The sequence below is a fragment of the Schistocerca gregaria genome, chromosome 9, assembly GCF_023897955.1.
Source record: "Schistocerca gregaria isolate iqSchGreg1 chromosome 9, iqSchGreg1.2, whole genome shotgun sequence".
Lineage (NCBI taxonomy): Eukaryota > Metazoa > Arthropoda > Insecta > Orthoptera > Acrididae > Schistocerca > Schistocerca gregaria.
In genome coordinates this window covers 199,664,733-199,690,324 of record NC_064928.1, presented here as the reverse complement: position 1 = coordinate 199,690,324, position 25,592 = coordinate 199,664,733, and the positions used below count along the sequence as shown (strand labels likewise).

The 25,592-nt window shown below is 44.9% G+C and overlaps 2 protein-coding genes across 3 annotated transcripts in view; one reads left to right on the top strand and one right to left on the bottom strand.

The window, feature by feature from the left end:
- Positions 1-25,592, bottom strand: part of LOC126292035 (amyloid-beta-like protein) — a 1,795,419-nt gene that overhangs the window by 894,035 nt on the left and 875,792 nt on the right. The gene's annotated exons all lie outside the window — the stretch shown is intronic.
- LOC126292039 (uncharacterized) overlaps positions 1-25,592 on the top strand; it is a 73,317-nt gene that overhangs the window by 39,085 nt on the left and 8,640 nt on the right. For both annotated transcript variants that reach the window (XM_049985834.1, XM_049985833.1), the window contains exons 5-7: positions 21,247-21,364; positions 24,891-25,110; positions 25,424-25,509. In XM_049985834.1, the coding sequence (XP_049841791.1) occupies positions 21,247-21,364; positions 24,891-25,110; positions 25,424-25,509 (424 nt within the window). The remainder of the gene's footprint in view (positions 1-21,246; positions 21,365-24,890; positions 25,111-25,423; positions 25,510-25,592) is intronic.

The following is a 25,592-nucleotide window of genomic DNA, read 5'->3' as shown; positions in this document are numbered from 1 at the left end:
ACTCTAAAAATGTTTTCTCTGTTTGTGGAGTGACGCCAAAATATACCATATGAAATAATGGAGTGAAAATAAGCAAAATATGCTAGTTTTTTTAATATTTGTATCTCCTATGTCTGACATCATTCGCATTGCAAACACAGACTTGTTTAGGCATTTTAGCAGTTTGTTAGTATGTTGCTCCCCATTGAATTTATTATCAAGTTGTAATCTTAAGAATTTTACACTCTCAACTTCTCCTATTTCCATGTAATCATATTTTATACACACACAAGGGAATCTCTTGGAAGTTCTGAACTGCATATAGTTGGTCTTTTCAAAGTTTAATGCCAGTGAAATGGCTATGAATCACTTATTAATGTCAGTAAAAATTTGATTAGCTGCCCTTTCTAAATTTATATTTGATTTACTATTTATTGCAATGTTTGCATCATCTGCAAATAAGACAAACTTGACATCAGTAATGTAACGGATGACAGGTCATTGATATACACAAGAAATGGTAGCGGACCTAGTATGGCGCCTTGGGGAACACCACATGTAACTTCTTCCCAGTCAGATGATGTCTGATTGCCTACTGCTAAAGTGTAATGTAATGACACCCTTTGTTTTCTATTAGTAAGATATGACTGAAACCACTTTGTGAGTGTGACACATCACTGTTCACCCTAACTGCTACTTGAGAGACTGCATCCACATCTGCTGAGTTGTTCAGAATCATACAACGCCCATTTAAATGTTAACTGAGGCGTCAGATCAATGTCCACCATCATTTGCTGTTCTGCTCAGTGCCCATCTCAACAGATGAATGGGGAGACAGTACCACTTCTTCTACACTATGTTATCCAGAATGTGTGAATGCGCACTGCAGTGTTACAGTATTTTTTCTCAGCTTCGCAGTTCGACTTGGACAGTCTGGATACAGTATCATTTAATAAAACAAACGGCAAAATTAAAAGCTGTTTTGTGTAGCACAGTTAACAGTCAGAGCGACGCAGGTAGCAGGGCGCTTTTTCGAGCTGCTGACGCTCTTGTCTTCTGTTGCAGTGGTGACGGTGTACTTCTGGATAGTAGTGCGTAGCTTCGACCTCAAGCTGCAACGGACCAACTTGAGAACAGTATCTGGCAGTTGCCGTCCACCCAGCACCAAGAGTTATGAGCCGCCATCAACCCGCCCGAGTACTTTGTCTGATACCGACAGACCGTTACCGGGAACACTTTATTCGCCCCCACCCTATACCAGCAATCCCTAGACCGGACCCCACTTCTTCCACAGCTCCAGGTTTCAGACTTTCTGCTACTTTCAGTCGATCACCATTTCACACCCGACTTACGCAGCACATCTCGAATAAATCAAGTTTGTGGCTGACATATGGTAAGCCGATAAACGCCATGTGCTCTAGCATTCGATACTCGCGTGAACAATGAAGATGAAATGAAACTCTGGATTTGCGGATTAAGGAGGAGATGGGAATAGTGGTGGTGACAGCTGGATCGGCAGCTGTAGTGAATGCGTCTGCCAACAGCACATCTGAGAAGTCCCCATATGTCTACATCATGCCTTACACAGAGATCTAGGCGTCTCCCTGTCCTTCTCGAAACCTCATGGAGCATCTCACCGGTTATGCTTCGAAAGGGTGATTTTTCATTAGTCTTGCGCAGATGTTGAGCCTCGTGGGACTCGACTATTCCCCATAATGGGATGTCTGGTCTGGTAAAGTTAGAGCTTCGTGGTTGCCACATCCGTATGGCTGGATATGTTTCTGGGCCACGCTAAATAAACCGCCTCGAAGTTGTTCTTCAGGAAATCCATACACCCAAACAGCGAAGTGTGCTGCTGATGTAAACACAGATGGCCAGTGATAGCTTTGTCTTCGAGCTGAGGTGCTGACATCATTTTGGCAGTGCGGTTGTAGGCGCTACAGTCTGGAACCGAGCGACCGCTACGGTCGCAGGTTCGAATCCTGCCTTGGGCATGGATGTGTGTGATGTCCTTAGATTTGTTAGGTTTAATTAGTTCTAAGTTCTAGGAGACTGATGACCTCAGAAGTTAAGTGGCATAGTGATCAGAGCCATGTGAACCATTTTTTTGACATCATTTGGAAGGATACCGACAAATTATTTCCCAAATTCTACGAATTAAAGAGTGATTTGGGGGCTTGCTCAGCTGCCGTAGACATCAAGTATTACAGCGAGCATGTGGCGCCAGAGAAACAGATGCGATTGGCTGGCAGCTGACCACTACTATTCCACTCAGAGAAACGTCAGTCACAAAGCTGCTTTATTCAAAGCATAGCCAACATTTCCCGGGAAACTTTGAAACCTCTCTCCTATAACACTCTCACGGATCCCATCAGGTAGCGAGCTGGGCCACAGTACCGAAACCGTCGCTGCGACAAATTATGACACTTTTTGAAATTTCCCGAAATGTCAGTGCATCGTGTCCTGTCGAAATATTCCGTTCATGCTAACGATACGCTTCTTCAACATCGGCGAGTTATGGAACGAGAATTTTCTGCTTTCCAGAGATCAAATCTGAATGCATGTTGAAGAAATCATTGTGTGGGAATGTTACGGTAAATAGACGAGATCATTTGTGTACAAATTGGGAATGAATACGTACTCTAATCTTTTCCACTTTGTACAGCAATGGTACAGTTTTTAGTTTGTATCTTGACAGAAAATCACGACATCAGGGCTACGGAATTCACAAATAAATGCATGACAGAATATTCTGGGGCGATATTCACCGACACGGACCTACAATAGGACGTCTGAAGAGATTCTAAAAATGTCATCTTGAAATAGGACAGCATCAATTCGGCGATTATTACTTAGAGCGGGGCGAACGCCGACCTGAAATCCAAATCGACACACATTTCAGGAAGTCTGCAGAAGATTCCTAATGTTATCCTATGATTCACGTGAGTCCTTAGCCGTACTCCCTCAAATACAATCCTTATTTCAGACATTCCACCATGAAGACAACTTGGGAACAGAAGATGTTACAACCTGGAAGGCAGATGTGGAGTCCTTTTCCCTTCCTATGTTGTCTAACGTCCTGCATTGCTAAGATTATTTAATTTTAAAGACCCGTCAGAACAACATATAATGTCTCGTTGTAGTGGAATATCTGTCCAAAATTTTTCACTACTTCATAGATAAGAAACTATGACTGTGGTTTGTAGATTTTAAAGCTAGTGAATTTTATATGAAATAAACTGAAAAATATTGTGCAAATGTCATCCAAGTATTGTAGTACAACTTGCCTTATGGCAACTATGTCACCCCACTAACACACATTCCAAACAACATATGGTTTTAGATTTAGTAACTGGTACAGGTAACGGAATGTATGGTTCAACCACGGAGAACACCAACAGAGAGCTCTCTGGAGAAACACTGACATGAGGTTTTACACTCGATTCGCAACAGAGATGTCGCAGCTTTCGAGTTCACATATACGTAAGTTCATTTCATTGGCAATTTCACATTTATAAGCTGAGTGAGTACCACTTGTATCTTTCTTTTAAAAACATTATTTCTTTACGATTATGTTGAATGAATGTCAAAACTTTACACGAATTGATTGGGCAATGAAACACCCAATACCAATGAAGAAAAGCAGTCACTGCAAAATACAGTCAGCCCCTTAGGCACTGAATCATCTGGAACGCAATACATTCTGATCTCTCACAAAAATATAAGTATGCTAGCCAGGCTCAGCAGTGTGAAATGCTTCTCATAATACTTTGAAACGCACATGATATTCTTTGGCGGATAACTGAGAACATTTAAGAAAATCCAATGTCTTTAAAAAATATATGACTTGGACACGGGGGCGGTACTGATTATGGTGAATTAATAACACTTGAGTTTTTTTTAAGCAACATTGTATTGCAAGTCAAGTTTGGCTTTTCAGAAACATCTGACAGTTGAAGTTACATTACTCACAACTGATTCGCAAACAATGAGATTTAAGCAGCAAGCATTATCTACCTTCATTAATCCGACATAAATGCAAATCACCAAATTACGTACAGCTCTGTTAACAAAGATTAAAGGCATTACAAAAATGAAATATCTAACTAGCCTTGTTATCAACACGGCTCACGTACATTCCGGGGTTACTCAACAATTACAAATTATATCAGCCAACTCATCTATACTAAGAGAAATCATAATTACTGAGCATCTTTACCTTATTTGCATGAAGACTTCTGCGTCCATGTTCAACAATATTGAAATACCGACGTTGATCTAACTAAGGTGGCTTCAAACAGCACATCCCAAAGACTGCCTACTGCATCGTCTTTCTCTCACAGACAGCCATCTTTAACTGTGCGCCAAGCGTTCTCTTGCTCCAACGAAGTAACTTTGGCTCTGTGGTCTCGCACAGTCAGCGATCCGCATTATCGATCCTATCAGAGACATTCATCGTTTATAGTAGACTAGTTTCATTTTAATTTATTAATATTCTTTCTTATTCTGGGGCCACATACAAGTGCCCCAATATATTCCTTTCACACTCTCATTTAACTTTCGGCAACTGCGCAATAATTGTACGGTACAAAATTATAAAAAAAACTGTGCATTTTACTGAGTAACTTGTGTAATGTTTATAATAACATGGCATATCTTCAAACTCGCTGCAAGTCTATGCCAGGAGCAAAGCACTATACGGAAGTGTAGAGCGGGCTACAGGAAATCTGCGGAAGAAGAAACAGGAGATACATCTGATTTTGCGCTATAGAAGAATGTCTGAACACAGTGGGCAGGAAAGGGACAAAAATTAAGAGGTACGGAAGAACAGCCGAGGAAAGAAATCCATACATATTATCAAAATATACGTATGCACGTACACCTTGTGATCAAAAGAATCTGGACACCCTCAAAAACAGACGTTTTTCCATATTAGGCGCATTTTGCTACCACCTACTGCCATTATAGGCATTGGACATCGTGAGAGATCAGAATGGGGTGCCCCGCGGAACTCACGTACTCCGAATGTGGTCAGGTGATTGGGTGTCATACGTCTGTACGCGAGATTTCCACACTCATAAACATCTATAGTTCCAACTGTTTCCAATGTTATAGTGAAGCAGAAACGTGAAGGGACACGTACAGCACAAAAACGGACAAGCTAACTATTAAGCAGATCAGAGTATATAAAGTACTAGCATGAGAACACTTGTTTTTTAATCAGATTGGTGCGTGTACTTTGCACACACTGTCTTATTCATTTTTCTGCCAAGGTAATTCCATATATTTTTGGATTCCAAATATTTTTGGATTTTCTGGACAATGTGTACTAATACTCCATTTCACGAGTCAGGTATGGAGAGTACGTGATATTCTGTGAGTATAGCTGTAAGACGTCAAGAGAAGACTTTATCTATCCACGCATTAACTACACTGCTGGCCATTAAAATTGCTGCACCAAGAAGAAATGCAGATGATAAACGGGTATTCAGTGGACAAGTATATTATACTAGAACTGACATGTGATTACATTTTCACGCAATTTGGGAGCATAGAACCTGTGAAATCAGTACCCAGAACAACCGCCTCTAGTCGTAATACCGGCCTTGATACGCCTGGGCATTGAGTCAAACAGAGCTTGGATGGCGTGTACAGGTACAGTTGCCCATGCAGCTTCAACACGATACTACAGTTCATCAAGAGTAGTGATTGCCGTATTGTGACGGGCGAGTTGCTCGGCCACCATTGACCAGACGTTTTCAATTGGTGAGAGATCTGGAGTATGTACTGGGCAGGGCAGCAGTCGAACATTTTCCGTATCCAGAAAGGCCCACACAGGACCTGCAACATGCGGTCGTGCATTATCCTGCTGAAATGTAGGGTTTCGCAGGGATCGAATGAAGGGTAGAGCCACGGGTCGTAGCACATCTGAAATGTAACGTCCACTGTTCAAAGTGCCGTCAATGCGAACTAGAGGTGACCGAGACGTGTAACCAATGGCACCCCTTACCATCACGCCGGGTGATACGAGAGTATGGCGATGACGAGTACACGCTTCCAATGTGCGTTCACCTGGATGTCGCCAAACACGGATGCGACCATCATGATGGTGTAAACAAGAACCTGGATTCATCCGAAAAAATGACATTTTGCTATTCGTGCACGCAGGTTCGTCGTCGAGTACACCATCGCAGGCGCTCCTGTCTGTGATACAGCGTCAACGGCAACCGCAGCCACGGTCTCCGAGCTGATAGTCCATGCTGCTGCAAACGTCGTCGAACTGTTCGTGCAGATGGTTGTTGTCTTGCAACCGTCCTGTGGACTCAGAGATCGATACGTGGCTGCACGATCCGTTACACTGCTAGTGATACAAGGCCGTTGAGATCCAGCAAGGCGTTCCATATTACCCTCGTGAACCCACCGATTCCATATTCTGTTACAGTCACTGGGTCTCGACCAACGCGAGCAGCAATACCGCGATACGACCGTTATCAAAGTCGGAAACGTGATGGTACGCATTTCTTCTCCTTACACGAGGCATCACGACAATGTTTCACCAGGCAACGCCGGTCAACCGCTGTTTGTGTATGAGAAATCGGTTGGTAACTTTCCTCATGTCAGCACGTTGTAGGTTTCGCCACCGGCGACAACCTTGTATGAATGCTCTGAAAAGCTAATCACTTGCATATCACAGCATCTTCTTCCTGTCGGTTAAATTTCGCGTCTGTAGCACGTCATCTACGGGGTGTAGCAATTTTAATGGCCAGCAGTGTATATATCCATCGGGGCTATGTCCACAACTACTTGCTGTTTGTTTTTCCTCGGCACAACGGCATCTACCAGCAGAACAACGCTACGTGTCACACAGCGCGGACCACTTCGGTCGGTGTGTTCGTGCGATCGATCCTCGAGCGAGAAACCTAGCGTAGCTGACCCAAGACACTGCACTCGGGACGGTTTCACATCCCTGTCGGTCCTTCCGAGGACCTCAATGACACTCTTCCAGCACATGTCGCACTTCAAAAGGTTGTCACTCAGGCTTTCGACAGTTGGTCGCATTAATGTGACTGGACAATGTATATCCAGCGACTCTCTGCTCTGTTTTCTCTGGATCAGAGTAATACCGCCAAAGCCCTTTAATGGTGACGAAGCGACTGAAGAAGTCACTTGGATTCACCTGACTCCCACTCTGTAAGAATCAGCATGGGTTTCGAAAAAGACGATCGTGTGAAACCCAGCTCCCGCTAATCGTCCACGAGACTCAGAGGGCCATAGACACGGGTTCCCAGGTAGATGCCGTGTTTCTTGACTTCCGCAAGGCGTTCGACACGGGTCCCCAGAGTCGTTTAATGAACAAAGTAAGAGCATAAGGACTATCAGACCAATCGTGTGATTGGATTGAAGAGTTCCTAGATAACAGAACGCAGCATGTCATTCTCGATGGAGAGAAGTCTTCCGAAGTAAGAGTCAATATTCACAATATACATAAATGACCTGGTGGATATCATCGGAAGTTCAATGAGGCTTTTCGCGGATGATGCTGTAGTTTATCGAGAGGTTGTAACAATGGAAAATTGTACTGAAATGTAGGAGGATCTGCAGCGAATTGACGCATGGTGCAGGGAATGGCAATTGAATCTCAATGTAGACAAGTGTAATGTGCTGCGAATACATAGAAAGATAGATCCCTTATCATTTAGCTACAAAATAGCAGGTCAGCAACTGGAAGCAGTTAATTCCATAAATTATCTGGGAGTACGCATTAGGAGTGATTTAAAATGGAATGATCACATAAAGTTGATCGTCGGTAAAGCAGATTCATTGGAAGAATCCTAAGGAAATGCAATCCGAAAACAAAGGAAGTAGGTTACAGTACATTTGTTCGCCCACTGCTTGAAGACAGCTCACCGGTGTGGGATCCGTACCAGATAGGGTTGATAGAAGAGCTAGAGAAGATCCAACAGAGAGCAGCGCGCTTCGTTACAGGATCATTTAGTAATCGCGAAAGCGTTACGGAGATGATAGATAAACTCCATGGAAGACTCTGCAGCAGAGACGCTCAGTAGCTCGGTAGGGGATTTTGTTAAAGTTTCGAGAACATACTTTCACCGAGGAGTCAAGCAGTATATTGCTCCCTCCTACGTATATCTCGCGAAGAGACCATGAGGATAAAATCAGAGATTAGAGCCCACGCAGAGGCATACCGACAACCCTTCTTTCCACGAACAATACGAGACTGGAATAGAAGTGAGAACCGATAGAAGTACTTAAAGTACCCTCCACCACACACCGTCAGGTGGCTTGCGGAATATGGATGTAGACGTAGATGCTACACCTCCACTGATGTCTCGAGTTCGACATTCTTTTTAAGTAGCTGTGAGTATCGTATTGACCACGGGGCGGCGACTTTTCTTTCAAAATGTCGTCCAAGAGGTCGAAAGCCGATCCACGAGTGATCCATAAATTCCTCACTATCGTCTAGATAGTGATTCGCCGATCTTTGGGCACCAGGCCACCACTTCCGAGTCCCAGTTCATCACAGGGAGAGAATTGTTTGACCAAAAAGAAGTATCTTCACTACCCAGCCATATGTAATGCAATGCTGCGGTGTTCACCAACGCGTCGTTTACCATTGAATACATGAAGCAAAACATCAAATGATATTTCACTTTATCAGCTACTCCCCCCCCCCCCCCCCCCCCCTTGTACCAGTGCTGGCAAACTCTTCATCTCAGCTTGTACAAAAAAAATCTATTATTTTTTTCTGAGTGACAATTCAAACTTTACGACTGCGCATCGCTGGCGAGGTCCACTGGACCTGACGGGATATTCATTCGATTCCACACAGAGTACGCGAAACAACTTTGCACCCCCTTCTAAGAGACGTGTACCACATGTCTCTAGAGGAACGGAAGGCTCCAAATGATTGGAGAAGTGTACAGCTAGTCCCAGTCTTCAAGAAGGGTCGTCGAGCAGATGCGCAAACCTATAGACCTATATCTCTGACGTCGATCTGTTGTAGAATTTTAGAACATGTTTTTTGATCGCGTATCTTGTCGTTTCTGGAAACCCAAAATCTACTCTGTAGAAATCAATATGGATTCTGGAAACGGCGATCGTGTGAGACCCAACTCGCTTTATTTGTTCATGAGACCCAGAAAATATTAGATACAGGCTCCCAGGTAGATGCTATTTTCCTTGACTTCCGGAAGGCGTTCGATACAGTTCCGCACTGTCGCCTGATAAAGTAAGAGCCTACGGAATATGAGACCAGCCGTGTGGCTGGATTGAAGAGTTTTTAGCAAACAGAACACAGCATGTTTTTCTCAATGGAGAGACGCCTACAGACGTTAAAGTAACCACTGGCGTACCACAGGGGAGTGTTATGGGACTATTGCTTTTCACAATATATATAAATGACCCACTAGGTAGTGTCGGAAGTTCCATGCGGCTTTTCGCGGATGATGCTGTAGTATACAGAGAAGTTGCAGCATTAGAAAATTGCAGCGAAATGCAGGAAGATCTGCAGCGGATAGTCACTTGGTGTAGGGAGTGGCAACTGACCCTTAACATAGACAAATGTAATCTATCGCGAATACATAGAAAGAAGGATCCTTTATTGTATGATTATATGATAGCGGAACAACCACTGGTAGCAGTTACTTCCGTAAAATATCTGAGAGTATGCGCGCGGAACGATTTGAAGTGGAATGATCATATAAAATTAATTGTTGGTAAAGCGGGTACCAGGTTGAGATTCATTGGGAGAGTCCTTAGAAAATGTAGTCCACCAACGAAGTGGGTGGCTAACAAAACACTCGTTCGACCTATATTGCTCATTAATTTAGGATCCGTACCAGATCGGGTTGACGCAGGAGATGGAGAAAATCCAAAGAAGAGCGGCGCGTTTCAAGACAGGGTTATTTGGTAAGCGTAATAAGCGTTACGGAGATGTTTAGCAAACTCAAGTGGCAGGCTCTACAAGAGAGGCGCCCTGCATCGCGGTGTAGCTTGCTGTCCAAGTTTCCAGAGGGTGCGTTCCTGGGTGAGGTATCGAATATGTTGCTTCCCCCTACTTACACCTCCCGAGCGCGCACGGCGGCTTTCCGGCAGTCGTTCTTCCCGCGAACCATACGCGACTGGAACAGAAAAGGGAGGTAATGACAGTGGCACGTAATGTGCCCTCCGTCACACACCGTTGGGTGGCTTGCGGAGTATAAATGTAGATGTAGATGTAGAAAGCGAGGGTAGTAGCTGCGGCGGTACAGACACATTAGCAGAGAGACAGGCGGTCTGACGTGCTCTGTCAGCTGATGAGACGGCTCGTCCGCCACGTGCGGGTTATCATCTCTTGCCCCTCCACCCCCTCAATTTAGCTCTCCCCTTCCCCTAACCAGCCCCCCCCCCCCCACCTCACGGTGCAGGAGACAGTGCTAGGAGTGGGACCAGACAGTCGCCTTCTGACCTCTGGGGCAGCGCTAGGGCCTCAGCAAGCACCAGACAGAACACAGTCTCCCACCCCTCACCTGGTAAGTGCCAGTCTATATTTTCTACTTCTCTTTCTAAGTCATCAGTCTTTAAACTGGTGCTATACGGTCGTCCACCTATTCCTCGCCCGCCGGAGTGGCCGAGCGGTTCTAGGCGCTTCAGTCTGGAACCGGGCGACCGCTACGGTCGCAGGTTCGAATCCTGCCTCGGAAAGGTTATTTAGGTTTAAGTAGTTCTAAGTTCTAGGGGAATGATGACCTCAGATGTTAAGTCCCATAGTGCTTCGAGCAATGTCAACCATTTTTGAACCAATTCCTCTCCTGTGCTTACCTCTTCATCTCAGAACAACACTTGCACCCAACGCCTTCAGTTACTTGTTGGATGCAGTGCGCTCTCTATCTTCTCCTACAGCTTCTACCTTCAGTAGAATGGAAGTTACTGCCTGATGTCTTAACACACGGGACATCATCCTGTCCTTTCTTATTTACCAAGCAAAATCGCCAAACAGCCGTATGTTTTGAGAAGTTATTTTGTTTAGACAACCAGTTCCGGCACCTCATTAATGCCATCTTCAGGCCCCTATGCACTCCATACATAGACAGTCAGATATATCGATACTTACATAACTGGCGCCCTCAGTATGAGGATTCCGTGTATTCGTTTTTGGAGTATTTAATTCGACATTGCCGCAGTGGCTACACCGGTGCCCGTGAGATCACCGAAGTTAAGCGCTGTCGGGCGTGGTCGGCACTTGGATGGTGGACCATTCGGGCCGTCATGCTCTGTTGCCATTTTTCGGGGTGCACTCAGCCTCGTGGTGCCAACTGAGGAGCTACTCGACCGAATAGTAGCGTCTTCGGTCAAGAATACCATCAGAACGACCGGGAGAACGGTGTGCTGACCAAACGCCCCTCCAATCCGCTTCCTCCATTTCTCTTCCTAATGCTATTGCCCTGTTTGCCTCTAGTGAGATAGACCTACATTTTTGCTATTGTTGTTCTAGCTTTGAGCCTGAAGACTGGTTTGATGCATCTCTCCGTGGTATTCTATGCTATGCAAGCCGCTTTGTCTCAGAATAACTGCTGCAATCTACATCCTTCTGAATCTGCATACTGTATTCGTCTTCAACTGAATCCTTCTTCTAGTCATGTTGTAGCACAATTTCTTTTCTCACCAATTCTATTCAGTACCTTCTCATTAGTTAAGCGATCTATTCATTCAGCAATCTTCTGCAGCACCACATTTGTAAAGCTCCTATTATGTTCTCGTCTAAACTGTTTATCGTCCAGGTTTAAACTCCATAAATGGCTACAGTCCAGATAAACAACTTCAGAAACACTTCCTAAGACTTAAGTGTATATTTTATGTTAACAAATTTCTGTTCTTCAGAAAGGCTTTCGTTGCCATTGCTAGTCTACATTTTATATCCTCTCTACTTCGATCATCATCAGTTATTTAGCTGCCCAGATCTAATTCCCTCAGCATCGTCCGACTTACCTGGACTGCATTCCATTATCCTTGTTTTGCTTTTCTTTATATTCCTCTTATGCCGTCCTTTCAAGACAATGTGTATTCCGTTCAACTGTTCTTTCAGGTCCTTTGCTGTCTCTGACAGAATTACAATGTCATCGTGAAACCTTAGTTTTCATTTATTCTCCCCGAATTTTAATTGGTAGTCCACATATCTCTCTGGTTTCTTTTTCTGCTTGCTCAATATACGGATTGAATAACATCGAGGAGACACTACAACCCTTTCTCATTCCATTATCAACCACGTCGGCTAATGTATTTGCAATCTGGTTTCTGTACAAGTTGTAAATAGCTTTTCTCTCCCTGTATTTTACCGCTGCTAGCTTCAGAATTTCGAAGAGAGTACTCCAGTCAATATTGTCAAAAGCTTCCTCTAAGTCTATAAATGCTATAAACGTAGGTTGGCCTTTCCTTAACCTATCTTCTAAGAGAAATCGTGGAGTCAGTGTTGCCTCGTATGTTCGAATATATCTCTGGAACCCAAAAACTGTACTTTCCCGAAGTTGGCTTCTGCCAGTTTTTCCATTCTTCTGTAAAGAATTCTTGTTGGTATCTTACAACAGTGACTTATAAAACTGATAGTTCGGTGATATTCACACGTGTCAGCACCTGATTTCTTTGGAATTGGAGTTAATGCAATAATTTCAGAGAGTATCTTTACAAATCGGATTCGAAATAAATTTTAATAAGCCAAAAAAAGAAGATAAAATGACAAATGTATCGAAATAAAAGTAGAAAAAATTATCACTGGGTGTCTTTCAAAGAGTTGATGAGTTCTTGTATCACATTTGTGACAACTGAAAGCGACTAGTGGATTGGCAGCAAATTTAATGAAAGAGGGAAACTGATCTGAAATGGCTGTGGCACACCATAGTGCAGGCCCTTAAAATGGCAACACGACGAAGGTGACATTAAAAAAAATTTAAATGTGTTTCTTTGTTGTCGCTTTATGGCACAAAACAGCTGAGGTCATACGCGTCCGTGTCATAACATAAAACGGTCACTTACCGAATGAATTTGAAGTCGGTAATACTAGGAACCTTGTCGAGTGGAGTAGGGTGGTAATCAAAATCCCTCACTTGCCTTTTTAGGAGGTTATTCAAACGGATGAAAATTAAATTTCCTTCGACTTATCGCTACGACGAATGGAAAGTAAAACGCGATCTACAGTTCGCGATGTAGCTGCTAAAATATCTGATAATAGATATGGCAAACAGAGATTAAAACGTAAACGGTTATAAAATCGGCATTGGGTCAGAAAATGGCCCACGGTCAGTGGTTGGTTGGAGTAAGCACAGAGTGGGCAGGGGTCTCCACTTATCAAATGTCGGGAGCTGAACCGACAGTGCTCAACACGCAGTCTAGTAAAGTGTCTTCTGGAGACGAGAGGGACCAGGAAAAGCCGTCCGAGCCTTTGGGAGGTGGTTAATTCCCCAGAATTTGTTCCCATACGGAAAAAGCTGACAGCCATGGGAGACTGGAATGCCGCTGGAGGGGAAGAAGTACAACAAAAGTTGACAGGAGGATACTGGCTTGGGACAAGGAACGAGAGAGGGAAAACACTAACTGAGTTCTGTAATAAATTTCCGCTAGTAATAACGAATAATCTATTCAAGAATCACAATAGGAGGAGGTATACTTGGAAAACACCGGGTGATACGGAAAGATTTCAGTTAGATTACATCATGGTCAGACAGAGATTCCGAAATCAGATACTGCATTGTAAGGCGTACCAAGGAGCAGATATAGACTTGGATCACAATGTAGTAGTGATGAAGATTAGGTAAAGAAGTGGAATACGGAAGTACCAAGGAATGAAGAGATATGCTTAAAGTTCCCTACGGTTATAGGTACAGCGGTAAAGAATAGCTCAATAGGCAGTACAGTTGAAGAGGAACGGACATATCTAAAAAGAGTAGTCAGAGAAGTTGGACAGAAAAACGTAGGTACAAAGAAGGTAACTACGAAGAAACCATGGGTAACAGAAGAAAAATTTCACCTGGTGGATGAAAGAAGGAAATACAAAAATATTGAGGGAAATTCAGGAATACAGAATTACAAGTCACTGAGGAATGAAATAAATAGGAAGTGCAGCGAAGCTAAGACGAAATGGCTACATAAAAATGCGAAGAAATCGAAAAAAGAAGACTGTCGGAAAGAATAACTCAGCATATAGGTAAGTCAAAACAAGTTTCGGTGAAACTAAAAGCAAGGCTGGTGATATTAATTCCATTATTAAATGCAGAGGAGAGAGTGGATAGGTGGAAAGAATACATTGAAGGCCTCTATGAGAGGGAAGATTTGTCTGATCTGACAGAAGAAGAAACATGAGTCGATTTAGAAGAGATAGGGGATCCAGTATTAGAATCAGAATTTAAAAGAGCTTTGGAGGACTTAAGATCAAATAAGGCAGAGGGGATAGATAACATCCCATCAGAGTTTCTAAAATCATTGGGGGGGGGGGGGGGAGTGGCAACAAAACGATTATTCAAATTGGTATGCAGAATGCATGAGTCTGGCGGCATACAATCTCACTTTCCGAAAAATATTATCCACACAATTCCGAAGATGGCAAGAGCTGACAAGTGCGAGAATTATCGCACAATCAGCTTAATGGCTCATGCAAGAAAGTTATTTCCAAGAATAATATACAGAAAAATGGAAAAGGAAATTGAGGACGTGTTAGATAACGATCAGTTTGGCTTTAAGAAAGGTAAGGGCACCAGAGAGGCAATTCTGACGTTGCGCTTGATATTGGAAGCAAGGCCAACGAAAACTCAAGACACGTTCATACGCTTTGTCGATCTGGAAAAAAGCGTTCGACAATGTAAAATAATGCAAGATATTCGAAACACTGAGAAAAGCGGGGTAAGCTATATGCAGAGACGTGTAATGTTTAATATGTACCACAGCCAAGAGGGGATAATAAAAGTGCAAGACCAAGAACGAAGTGCTCTGATGAAAAAGGGTGTCACAGAGGGGATGTAGTCTTTCAATCTGTATATCGAATAAGCAATGGCGGATATAAAAGAAAGGTTCGGGGTTGGAATTAAAATTCAAGCTTAAAGGCTATCAATGATAAGATTCTCTGATGACATTGCTATCTTCAGTGAAAATGAAGAATTACATGATATGCTGAATGGAATGAATAGTCTAATGAGTACAGTATATGGACAGACAGTTAATCGAAGGAAGACGAAACTAACGAGAAGTAGCAGGAACTTAACATCGGAATTGACGGTGACGAAGTATATAAAGGTAAGGAATTCTGCTACCTAGGCAGCTGTACGGTAGTGAAACATGGACTGTAGGGAAACTGGAACAGAAGAGAATCGAAGAATTTGAGATGTGGTGCTACAGGCGAATATTGAAAATCATGTGGATGATAAGGTAGAGAATGAGGAAGTTGTGCACAGAATCGGAGAGGAAAGGAATGTGTGGAAAACACTGACACGGAAAAGGGACAAGATGATAGGACATCTGTTAAGACATGAGTGAATGACTTCCATGGTACTAGAGGGAGCTGTAGAGGACAAGAATTGTAGAGGGAAACAGCGATTAGAATACATCTAGCAGATAATTGACGACATACGTTGCAAGTGCTACTCTGAGATGAAAAGGTTGGCACAGGAGAGGAATTCGTGGCGGGCCGCATCAAACCAGTCTTGAACACTGATGACAAAGAAAAAGAGACCAGCGCTCATGCCAGAGGAGAACAACATTACTGCGTGCAGCAACACAGAGATCATCTGCTGAGGGAAGAGAACAGCTAAAAGTTGTAGGTAGTCGGACTGCAACCTTGGCAGCAGCAGCATCGTTAGCTTCATTCCCCGACACTCTGACCTGACCTGGCACCCACATGAACACCGCGTTGGCTCAATCACCAGCGAACGAGTGAACAATCTAAAAGATGGCACATCCTCATTCACCAGTCATTACAAATGGTGAAATTTGATACTGGGCTTAAGTGGCATGCAATGACGTGCTCGTGTCTGTCATCCAAACTCAGTTCGACTCGATGCTCAACTGGCTTTGAACCGTAAGAGGTGGCATATCGTGTACTAAATACCGTACCTGTGCAAGCACTAATCGCCTGCAAATTTAGTTACATATTCTTCCTATTACGCTGAAGAGCCAAAGAAATTGGTACACTGTCCTAATATCGTGCAGGGACGCCGCGAGCACGCTGAAGTGCCACTACGCGACGTGGCATGGATTCGACTAATGTCTGAAATAGTACTGGAGGGAACTGACACCATGAATCCTGCAGGACTATACATAAATCCGTAAGAGGGAGTGGAGGTGGAGATCTCTTCCGAACAGCACGTTGCAAGACACATCTGATATGCTAAATAGCAGGCCGTAGTGGGCGAGCGGTTCTAGGCGCTACAGTCTGGAGCCGCGCGACCGCTATGGCCGCAGGTTCGAATCCTGCCTCGAGCATGAATCTGTGTGATGTCTTTAGGTTAGCTAGGTTTAAGTAGTTCTAGGGGACTGATGACCTTAGCAGTTAAGTCCCACAGTGCTCAGAGCCATTTGAACCACATGCTCAGTAATGTCCATGTCTGGCGAGTCTGGGGGCCAGGGGAAGTGTTTAAACTCAAAACTGGAGCCACTCTCTAATAATTCTGAACGTGTGGGGGCGTCGTACTGTCCTGCTCAAACTGGTGAAGTCCGTCAGAATGGACAGTGGACATGAATGGATGCACGTGATAAGACAGGATGCTTACGTACGTGTCACCTGTCAGAGTCGTATCTAGACGTGCCAGGGGTCCTATATCACTCCAATTGCACACGCCCTACATCATTACAAAGCCTCCACCAGCTTGAACAGTCCCCTGCTGACATGCCAGGGTCCATGGATCCATGCGGCTGTCTCCATACCTGTACACCTCCATGCGCTCGATATAATTTCAAACGAGACTCGTCTGAGCAGGCAACATGTTTCCAGTCATCGATAGACCAATGTCGGTGTTGACGCGTCCAGGAAAGGCGTAAAGCTTTGTGTCGCGCAGTCATCAAGCGTTCCCAAATCGCTGGTGTTACATTGAATGGTTCGCATGCTGTTCATGGTCCAGCGTTGAAATCTGCAGCAATTAGCGGAAGAGTCGCACTTCAATCGTGGTAGGTCCCATTCTTGCAGGATCTTTGTCCAGCTGCAGCGATGTCAGGGTTCAAATGGCTCTGAGCACTATGGGACTTAACATCTGAGCTCATCAGTCCCCTACAACTTAGAGCTACTTAAACCTAACGAACCTAAGGACATCACACACATCCATGCCCGAGGCAGGATTCGAACCTGCGACCGTAGCGGTCACGCGGTTCCAGACTGAAGCGCCTAGAACCGCACGGCCACACCGGCCGGCCGATGTCAGGGATTGGATGTTTTACCAGATACCTGAGATTCACTGTACACTCGTGAAGTTGTCATATGGAAAAATCCCCACTTTATCGCCACCTCGGAGATGCTGTGTCCCATCACTCGGGCGTCGACCATAACACCACATTCACACTCACTTAAATCTTGATAAGCTGCCATTGTAGCAGCAGTAACAGATCTAACAATTGCACCAGGCGCTTGTTATCTTATATAGGCGTTGCCGACCGCAGCGCCGTATTCTACCTGTTTACATACATCTACATTTGAATATGCATCGCTATACCAGTTTCTTTGGCGCTTCAGTGTACAGTTTTTCGCGCAATAAGCAATTCTTTTCTATTTGCTATCCTACCTGTTGCTGCAACTATAACTGTACAGACTGTGTAAGCCAGCGGTGCTCAAGCCGTCAATCGCGATCGCCATCACCATGGCTTTATGAGTCGATCTTTCGAAACCCGTGTCCGAAATTCGTCTTTGGAAAATACCGTTTTTTTGACATCGAGTGCTTCGTGCGGGATTTGTGGCCGGTACAGTAAATCTGAGAACACTGTCCCACCTCTTTTGTCTCCATGTGCGTTTCATCGCCTGTAACGCGAGTTACAGCAACAGTCTTTCCTTCGCCACAATGATGGTGTTACTCACAACTGCAACTTGGCGGCTCCCTATCACTGGACGTTACGATGAGCGGGATGAACAGGCTTCGCCTCCAACTGGCGACACAAACTCTGTTTCCGGGCTTCAACAAAGCAACAATTTGCAGGACGCCGGTACTGATCTGTTAAATACTCAGAGTGCTGTTCGTATCGACAAGTGAGGAAGATGCCTCACAACTGTATGATGTGAAGTGGTTGTTACAGATGGAATTTGTCATTGACACGAACTAAATTAGGTAAACAGAAGAATTAACGAAAGAAGTAAACTATCGACCTTCTATAAAGTCGTTCGTGCTAAAACTTGATCTTCGGCTAGCACAGTTACAGAAATTAAATGTGAAACGCTTCCTGTTCCTCAAGCTTAGGAAGATTGAGCATCCTGGTATAGACTGAATACACCAGATTGAATGCATTGGATAGACTAAACAGCTTGAATGCATTGCAGAGACTGAAAAGACTTAATAGACTGAATAGAGTCAATAGATGGAGTTGACTAACTGGACTGCTGAATACATTGAATAGATTAAATAGTCTGAATAGACTGCATAGACTGAATAGATTATATACATTGAATAGACTGGATAGATTGAATAGACTGGATATATTGTATAGGTAAGTAGACTGAATGGACTGCTGAATCGATTTAATAGATTGAAAAAACGTAACAGAGTGAAAACATCTTGTAGTGTGCATGGTTCAACAGTAAATTCCCCACTGCTCTACAGATGATACTGGTTGGCAAATTATAGGTGTAGAACACGGTGTATTTATTTTATTTTATTTACACGTCAAGTTCTGTAGGACCAAATTAAGGAGCGAATCTCCAAGGTCATGGAACGTGTCAGTACATGAAATTGTAACATAAAAATAATAACAGATAAAAATAAATGTTTATGAACCCGAAAAACGTCAGTCCATAAGTTTAAGTAAACACAGTCAAAAATACAACAAGAATCAGCTTGATTTTTCAAGAAACTACTCGACAGAATAGAAGGAGGGACCCACGAGGAAACTCTTCAGTTTCGATTTGAGAGCGCGTGGATTATTACTAAGATTTTTGAATTCGAGTGGTACAATATTATGCACAGATTTCTACACAAGAGATAAGAAAGTCCGATCCAAATGCAGGTTTAATTTCTGCTGAGTATTAACTGAGTAAAAGCTGCTTCTTTTAGAATGAGAAGAGTTTCCCCAAAATATAATACCATACGACATAAGCGAATGAAAATAATCAAAGTAGACAAATTTTCGTGTCGAATGATCACTTACTTCCGATACCATTCCAATAGTAAAAATGGTAACATTAAGTCTCTGAAGAAGATCCTGAACGTGGGCGTTCCACGACAGTTTACTATCTACCTGAACATCTAGAAATTTGAACTGTTCGGTTTCACTAATCATATGCCCATTCTGTGAAATTAAAACGTCAGGTTTTGTTGAACTGTGTATTAGAAACTGTAAAAACTGAGACTAACTATGATTTAGTATTAGTTTATTTTCTACAAACCATGAACTTCACTATTTCAAACCAAGCCAATGTTGCACACAACATCCTTTACTACCAAGCTAGTGTCATCAGCATACAGAAATATTTTAGAGTTACCTGTAATACTAGATGGCATATCATTTACACTCCTGGAAATTGAAATAAGAACACCGTGAATTCATTGTCCCAGGAAGGGGAAACTTTATTGACACATTCCTAGGGTCAGATACATCACATGATCACACTGACAGAACCACAGGCACATAGACACAGGCAACAGAGCATGCACAATATCGGCACTAGTACAGTGTATATCCACCTTTCGCAGCAATGCAGGCTGCTATTCTCCCATGGAGATGATCGTAGAGATGCTGGATGTAGTCCTGTGGAACGGCTTGCCATGCCATTTCCACCTGGCGCCTCAGTTGGACCAGCGTTCGTGCTGGACGTGCAGACCGCGTGAGACGACGCTTCATCCAGTCCCAAACATGCTCCATGGGGGACAGATCCGGAGATCTTGCTGGCAGGGTAGTTGACTTACACCTTCTAGAGCACGTTGGGTGGCACGGGATACATGCGGACGTGCATTGTCCTGTTGGAACAGCAAGTTCCCTTGCCGGTCTAGGAATGGTAGAACGATGGGTTCGATGACGGTTTGGATGTACCGTGCACTATTCAGTGTCCCCTCGACGATCACCAGAGGTGTGCGGCCAGTGTAGGAGATCGCTCCCCACACCATGATGCCGGATGTTGGCCCTGTGTGCCTCGGTCGTATGCAGTCCTGATTGTGGCGCTCACCTGCACGGCGCCAAACACGCATACGACCATCATTGGCACCAAGGCAGAAGCGACTCTCATCGCTGAAGACGACACGTCTCCATTCGTCCCTCCATTCACGCCTGTCGCGACACCACTGGAGGCGGGCTGCACGATGTTGGGGCGTGAGCGGAAGACGGCCTAACGATGTGCGGGACCGTAGCCCAGCTTCATGGAGACGGTTGCGAATGGTCCTCGCCGATACCCCAGGAGCAACAGTGTCCCTAATTTGCTGGGAAGTGGCGGTGCGGTCCCCTACGGCACTGCGTAGGATCCTACGGTCTTGGCGTGCATCCGTGCGTCGCTGCGGTCCGGTCCCAGGTCGACGGGCACGTGCACCTTCCGCCGACCACTGGCGACAACATCGATGTACTGTGGAGACCTCACGCCCCACGTGTTGAGCAATTCGGCGGTACGTCCACCCGGCCTCCCGCATGCCCACTATACGCCCTCGCTCAAAGTCCGTCAACTGCACATACGGTTCACGTCCACGCTGTCTCGGCATGCTACTAGTGTTAAAGACTGCGATGGAGCTCCGTATGCCACGGCAAACTGGCTGACACTGACGGCGGCGGTGCACAAATGCTGCGCAGCTAGCGCCATTCGACGGCCAACACCGCGGTTCCTGGTGTGTCCGCTGTGCCGTGCGTGTGATCATTGCTTGTACAGCCCTCTCGCAGTGTCCGGAGCAAGTATGGTGGGTCTGACACACCAGTGTCAATGTGTTCTTTTTTCCATTTCCAGGAGTGGATCTAAATAAGAAATAAAAGTGGCCCCAACACTGATCCACTTGACCATACCCCACTCAGAACCCAGTCATTCTGAACATTGTGAATAATGACCTTTTGCTGTCTGTAAATGTGATAGCCAGTGCATTGGTACAGAAGGGTATGCTTGCGCAGGTGCAGGTGCAGGTGCAGGTGCCGCGCTGGTAGTGGTGCAATGGTGACCACCATGGTGGTGATGCTCAAGCAATGCTGCTGCGGCTGCACACCTCGGACTGGCACCCTCATCATCGCCGTGGTGTTCGCGGTGAGTACCGGCAGCCGGTGTGGCTCATCACCAAAGAACAGACCAAAATAGAGGTAGCGTTGGGGCTCTACAGTACAGTTCACAACATGATACAGGTGACTAAGGGACATATGGTGTTTTATCTGTATCATTTTCTAGGAGCACTTGCATCACATCACTGGTATCTCTTCTGATAGACTGAGAATGTTCCAGCTGTTAGTTTCAGAATATGAGCGTATCTCTATCCTCTGAGAAGCCAAAGCACGCAACTAAAGCTATACTGAAGAGATGAATGCTCATGTTGGTCACTTGCCAATATAAACTATCCGATCAAAAGTATTCAGACACCTATCAGTGAAAATTCATATGAGCTGTGTTCGTCCTCCGCCTCTGTGATGACTCAAACTAGGCTAAGGGCACTTACAGTGGTGTGTCCCTGAATGTCTGTCGGGTAATATCAGCCCGTTCTTCCTCAAGAGCCGAAGCCGAGAAGATGGTCATGTTGGACGCTAGAATCTGGAACGAAGTCAAAGTCCTAGCTCATCCCAAAGGTGTCCCATTGGGTGCAGGTCGTGACTCCAGGCAGACCGGCAGACCAACCAGTAACAACCATTGCTGCACAGCTGCTCTAGCGTTTTATTAAGCACAATAAGGAGATGACACCCTGACCACGAAAAACAACTCTATATCGTAACGCCACCATCTTTGTGCTTCACTGTGGCTCTTCGCATAATTGCAGGTAACGTTCTCTAGGCATTCGTAAAGCCCCAACCCTCCATCGGATTGCGATGTCATCATTCAGTCACCAAATCATTCGTTTCCAGTCATGCACTGTCCAGTGGGGTCGCTCTTGGAACCACCTGAAGCGTCACTTAGCACGTACTAAAGAAACAGTGTGGCTTAGAGAAGATGATCGATCACTGCACACCACTCTTGTACACTCCTTATGCACATTCATTGTGCTACGTGGACAGCTGGTAGTACTTTGGAACTCACGAACTCTTAGTTCTACTGATTTCATGCGATTTATTGCAAGAAACCTCCACGATGCTCGACAGTCCCTGCCTATCAGTGCATGGGCAGCCAGTTTCTGTTTAGCTGTGGTTGCTCCTTCTCGTTCCCACCTCACAGTCGACATGGACAGTTTTAGATGGGTTGAAATATCCTTGATGGATTTGTTACTCATGTGACATCTAATGACCACATTCGAAGTCAATGAGCCATTCTGACCGATGCTTTCTGCTATTACTTCTTCTCTGCTGACAATGATGTACTGCTGGCTCCTTTTATAATCGTGTGTCTGCCTCTCGTTACATCTGACCATTACCTCCAAATTACGTAGGCCTGGTTCAAAAACTGGCTCTGAGCACTCTGGGACTTAACTGCTGTGGTCATGAGTCCCCTAGAACTTAGAACTACTTAAACCTAACTAACCTAAGGACATCACACACATCCATGCCCGAGGCAGGATTCGAACCTGTGACCGTAACGGTCGCGCGGTTCCAGACTGTAGCGCCTAGAACCGCTCGGCCACTCTGGCAGGCACGTAGGCCTGTCCAGATGCAGCTGATTGGATAGTGTAAATGTAGAGTCTTCTGCTGCAAGGGAGAGGATGTTGTTAAGGGTGGCCGGAATCCTCTTTCTACAACACAAAAGCATGAATACATTAATGTGGTTCTTTATTTACATTAACGATTACTCAACTGGAATAGAATCCATGTTCTGTGGTACAAGCTCCTCAGTAATAGTCCTCTTGGAGACAATATCGGTAATCCTGCTATCACAAACTTTAGTCTCGCTATAGTCACTAATCTGTTCGCTATGAACTGTCATAGCCTGCGATGTGAACTGAGCCCGCTCTGGGAATGGTCTGACAGATGCCAAACTGTAAGAGTGGTACATTGGGGCCCTCTAGTCAGTGGCGGCGGTCTAAATATCTGCTGTCAAGAGGGCGTTGGGGGCTTGTTGCTTGTTGGTGTGTCTATGGCCTCTCTCATGATAGGCACACTTGAACCAATGCCTACTCATCGATCTTCCCTTCGTCTTTGCCGACCGGTGTGCTGGTGACAGCTTACAGCAGCACAGTAAGTAAATCCCCAGGAGACACACATGAATACTGTGTACACCATCTACAGCTTTGATGATGGTATCAGTTTGGCGTGAAGGAGCGGACACAAGTTCCTTCAAGTATGTCATACCACAATGGAGCTTCTCATTGATATTCAGCTCCTGTAGAGCTACTAATCTGCGACCATGTTTATTAATCGATCTCACCTGCCGAAACTAACAGTTCCAGACATTTTCTGAAGGGACAGGATTGAATGGTTAAATGGGCCAGTTGAGTGGAGATAGGGGGCCAGATTCTTCACCAAAGCATGAAATATGTGTGCAGCCCTGTGAACATGACTGTTGCCTTCTTGAAAGATGGGAGTGTATGTAGTGTAGTCATTATGAAGATATATCCTGGTTCAAGTTTGCAGTCACTTCATTGAGTAGGTCATGTCAAAGTTCCAGAAACAGCCCTCAAGGTTCATAGAGCTATCTTTGGTGTGTAGTGCAACCTCCACCCACTAATGGTTAAACACGTCATTGAGGTATCAGTGTACATGGCAATTTGGATGGATCTAAAAACAAAATTGCGACTAGTCGAATCAGATTGAACACCTTCAGGTCACTATTGTCCCGCTTCTGCTTCTTTTGGGTGTCTCAAAGATGTGTCGCTTTGTATGCCACTATTATTAGTGGGCTTTTGCGAAGAATCCGACTCCAAATGTCCACTGCATGCAGTTCCCTTTGCAACATACACTCGGAAATTAGTTGACTGACAACAGCGATTCCCATCGCATATGCATCACCGAAATGTGATGAAAAACTCCCGTCTGGTTTGAGTCCAATCGTCACTAACAGTTATCAGTTAGGATCTCTTTATAGCCGCTGTTCTTACACAATGGTACATAGCTGCGAATGTTACATTATTTCTTGTTAATGCACTGGACAGTCCGTTTTGATATACCATCAAATCTGGAAATTTCATTTCCAGTGCGTTCATGGTCACTTCTAAACATCATAGCTCCTCTCTGCTTTTCTGCAAAATCTCCACGTTGACTTCTGTTACTGCACTGATTCCATACAACTGACTGGCACACACACACACACACACACACACACACACACACACACACACACACACACACACACACTGAATTTCACTGACATATTTTAAACAGTGAGTGGTCATATGACCATCTGCACCTTCTATAAACCATCTACATCGCTCCAAAACGACCACCGTGCTCTTCTGAGTACATGACTAATATCATGTGTGGTGAGCTTACTCCGCAACACCACCAGGCATAGAAATGCAGTATTAAGCACTTTCCTTCGAAAATGTCCACAGACACACTCTGTACCAGAGGTGAAATTATACCACTCAAACGGTTCAAAACACGTTTTATAAAAAGTGGAGGTTAACGCACGCACATGTAGAATATTATTCGTGCCTCTGGACGAGCCCCACTGGAGGAGCCACGTTGTGTTTTTCGTGCAGATCGTGTCCGCGCTGTTGGTGGTGATGTTCTCTCTGGGTGCAGTGGTCAGCTCAGAGCAGCACTCCCAGCTGGTGCAGGAACAACGCGAGAGGGAGAGGGAGGCTCTGGAGCACCAGATCACCACCACCACCACCACTACTATACACCCTGCAGATGACGTCGACGACTATAGTGAGGCGCAGCAACTGTCACTGGCCTCCAGGATCACCGTCCTGATGTGTAAGTTCATTTTGGGGCACTAACATGTCTGTGCCACTATGGATTTCCTACAGTTCAGATATCAGCAACTACCAGCTTGTAATACCACTATGTGCGACACACACGCTCGTCATTCTTTTGTTCCTGTTGTTGTTGTGGTCTTTAGTGCAACGATTGGTATGATACGCTAGTGTGTGTTGTTCAACTGCCTTGATATCTGTTTAACGTCTACAACCTACCCGTGCTGCCGTCGGTACCTTGGGTTCACGCGTCAGCTGGATCGCTTGCGGCAGTGTACACACAGTAAGCGGACCCTCTGCTGGTCTTGTTCCAGTCTGGAGGTGCCTGACCGTGCTCATCACGCTGGCCGAGGCGCTGGATTTCCTCCTAAGCGTGCTGCTCATGTTCGCCGCAGACAAGGTAAGGCGCCCGCACGTATCTGCCAGCACAGTTCATTCCGATCCGACGCCGAGCCTGTCAGAGAGCCAGTATACAGAGGGAGA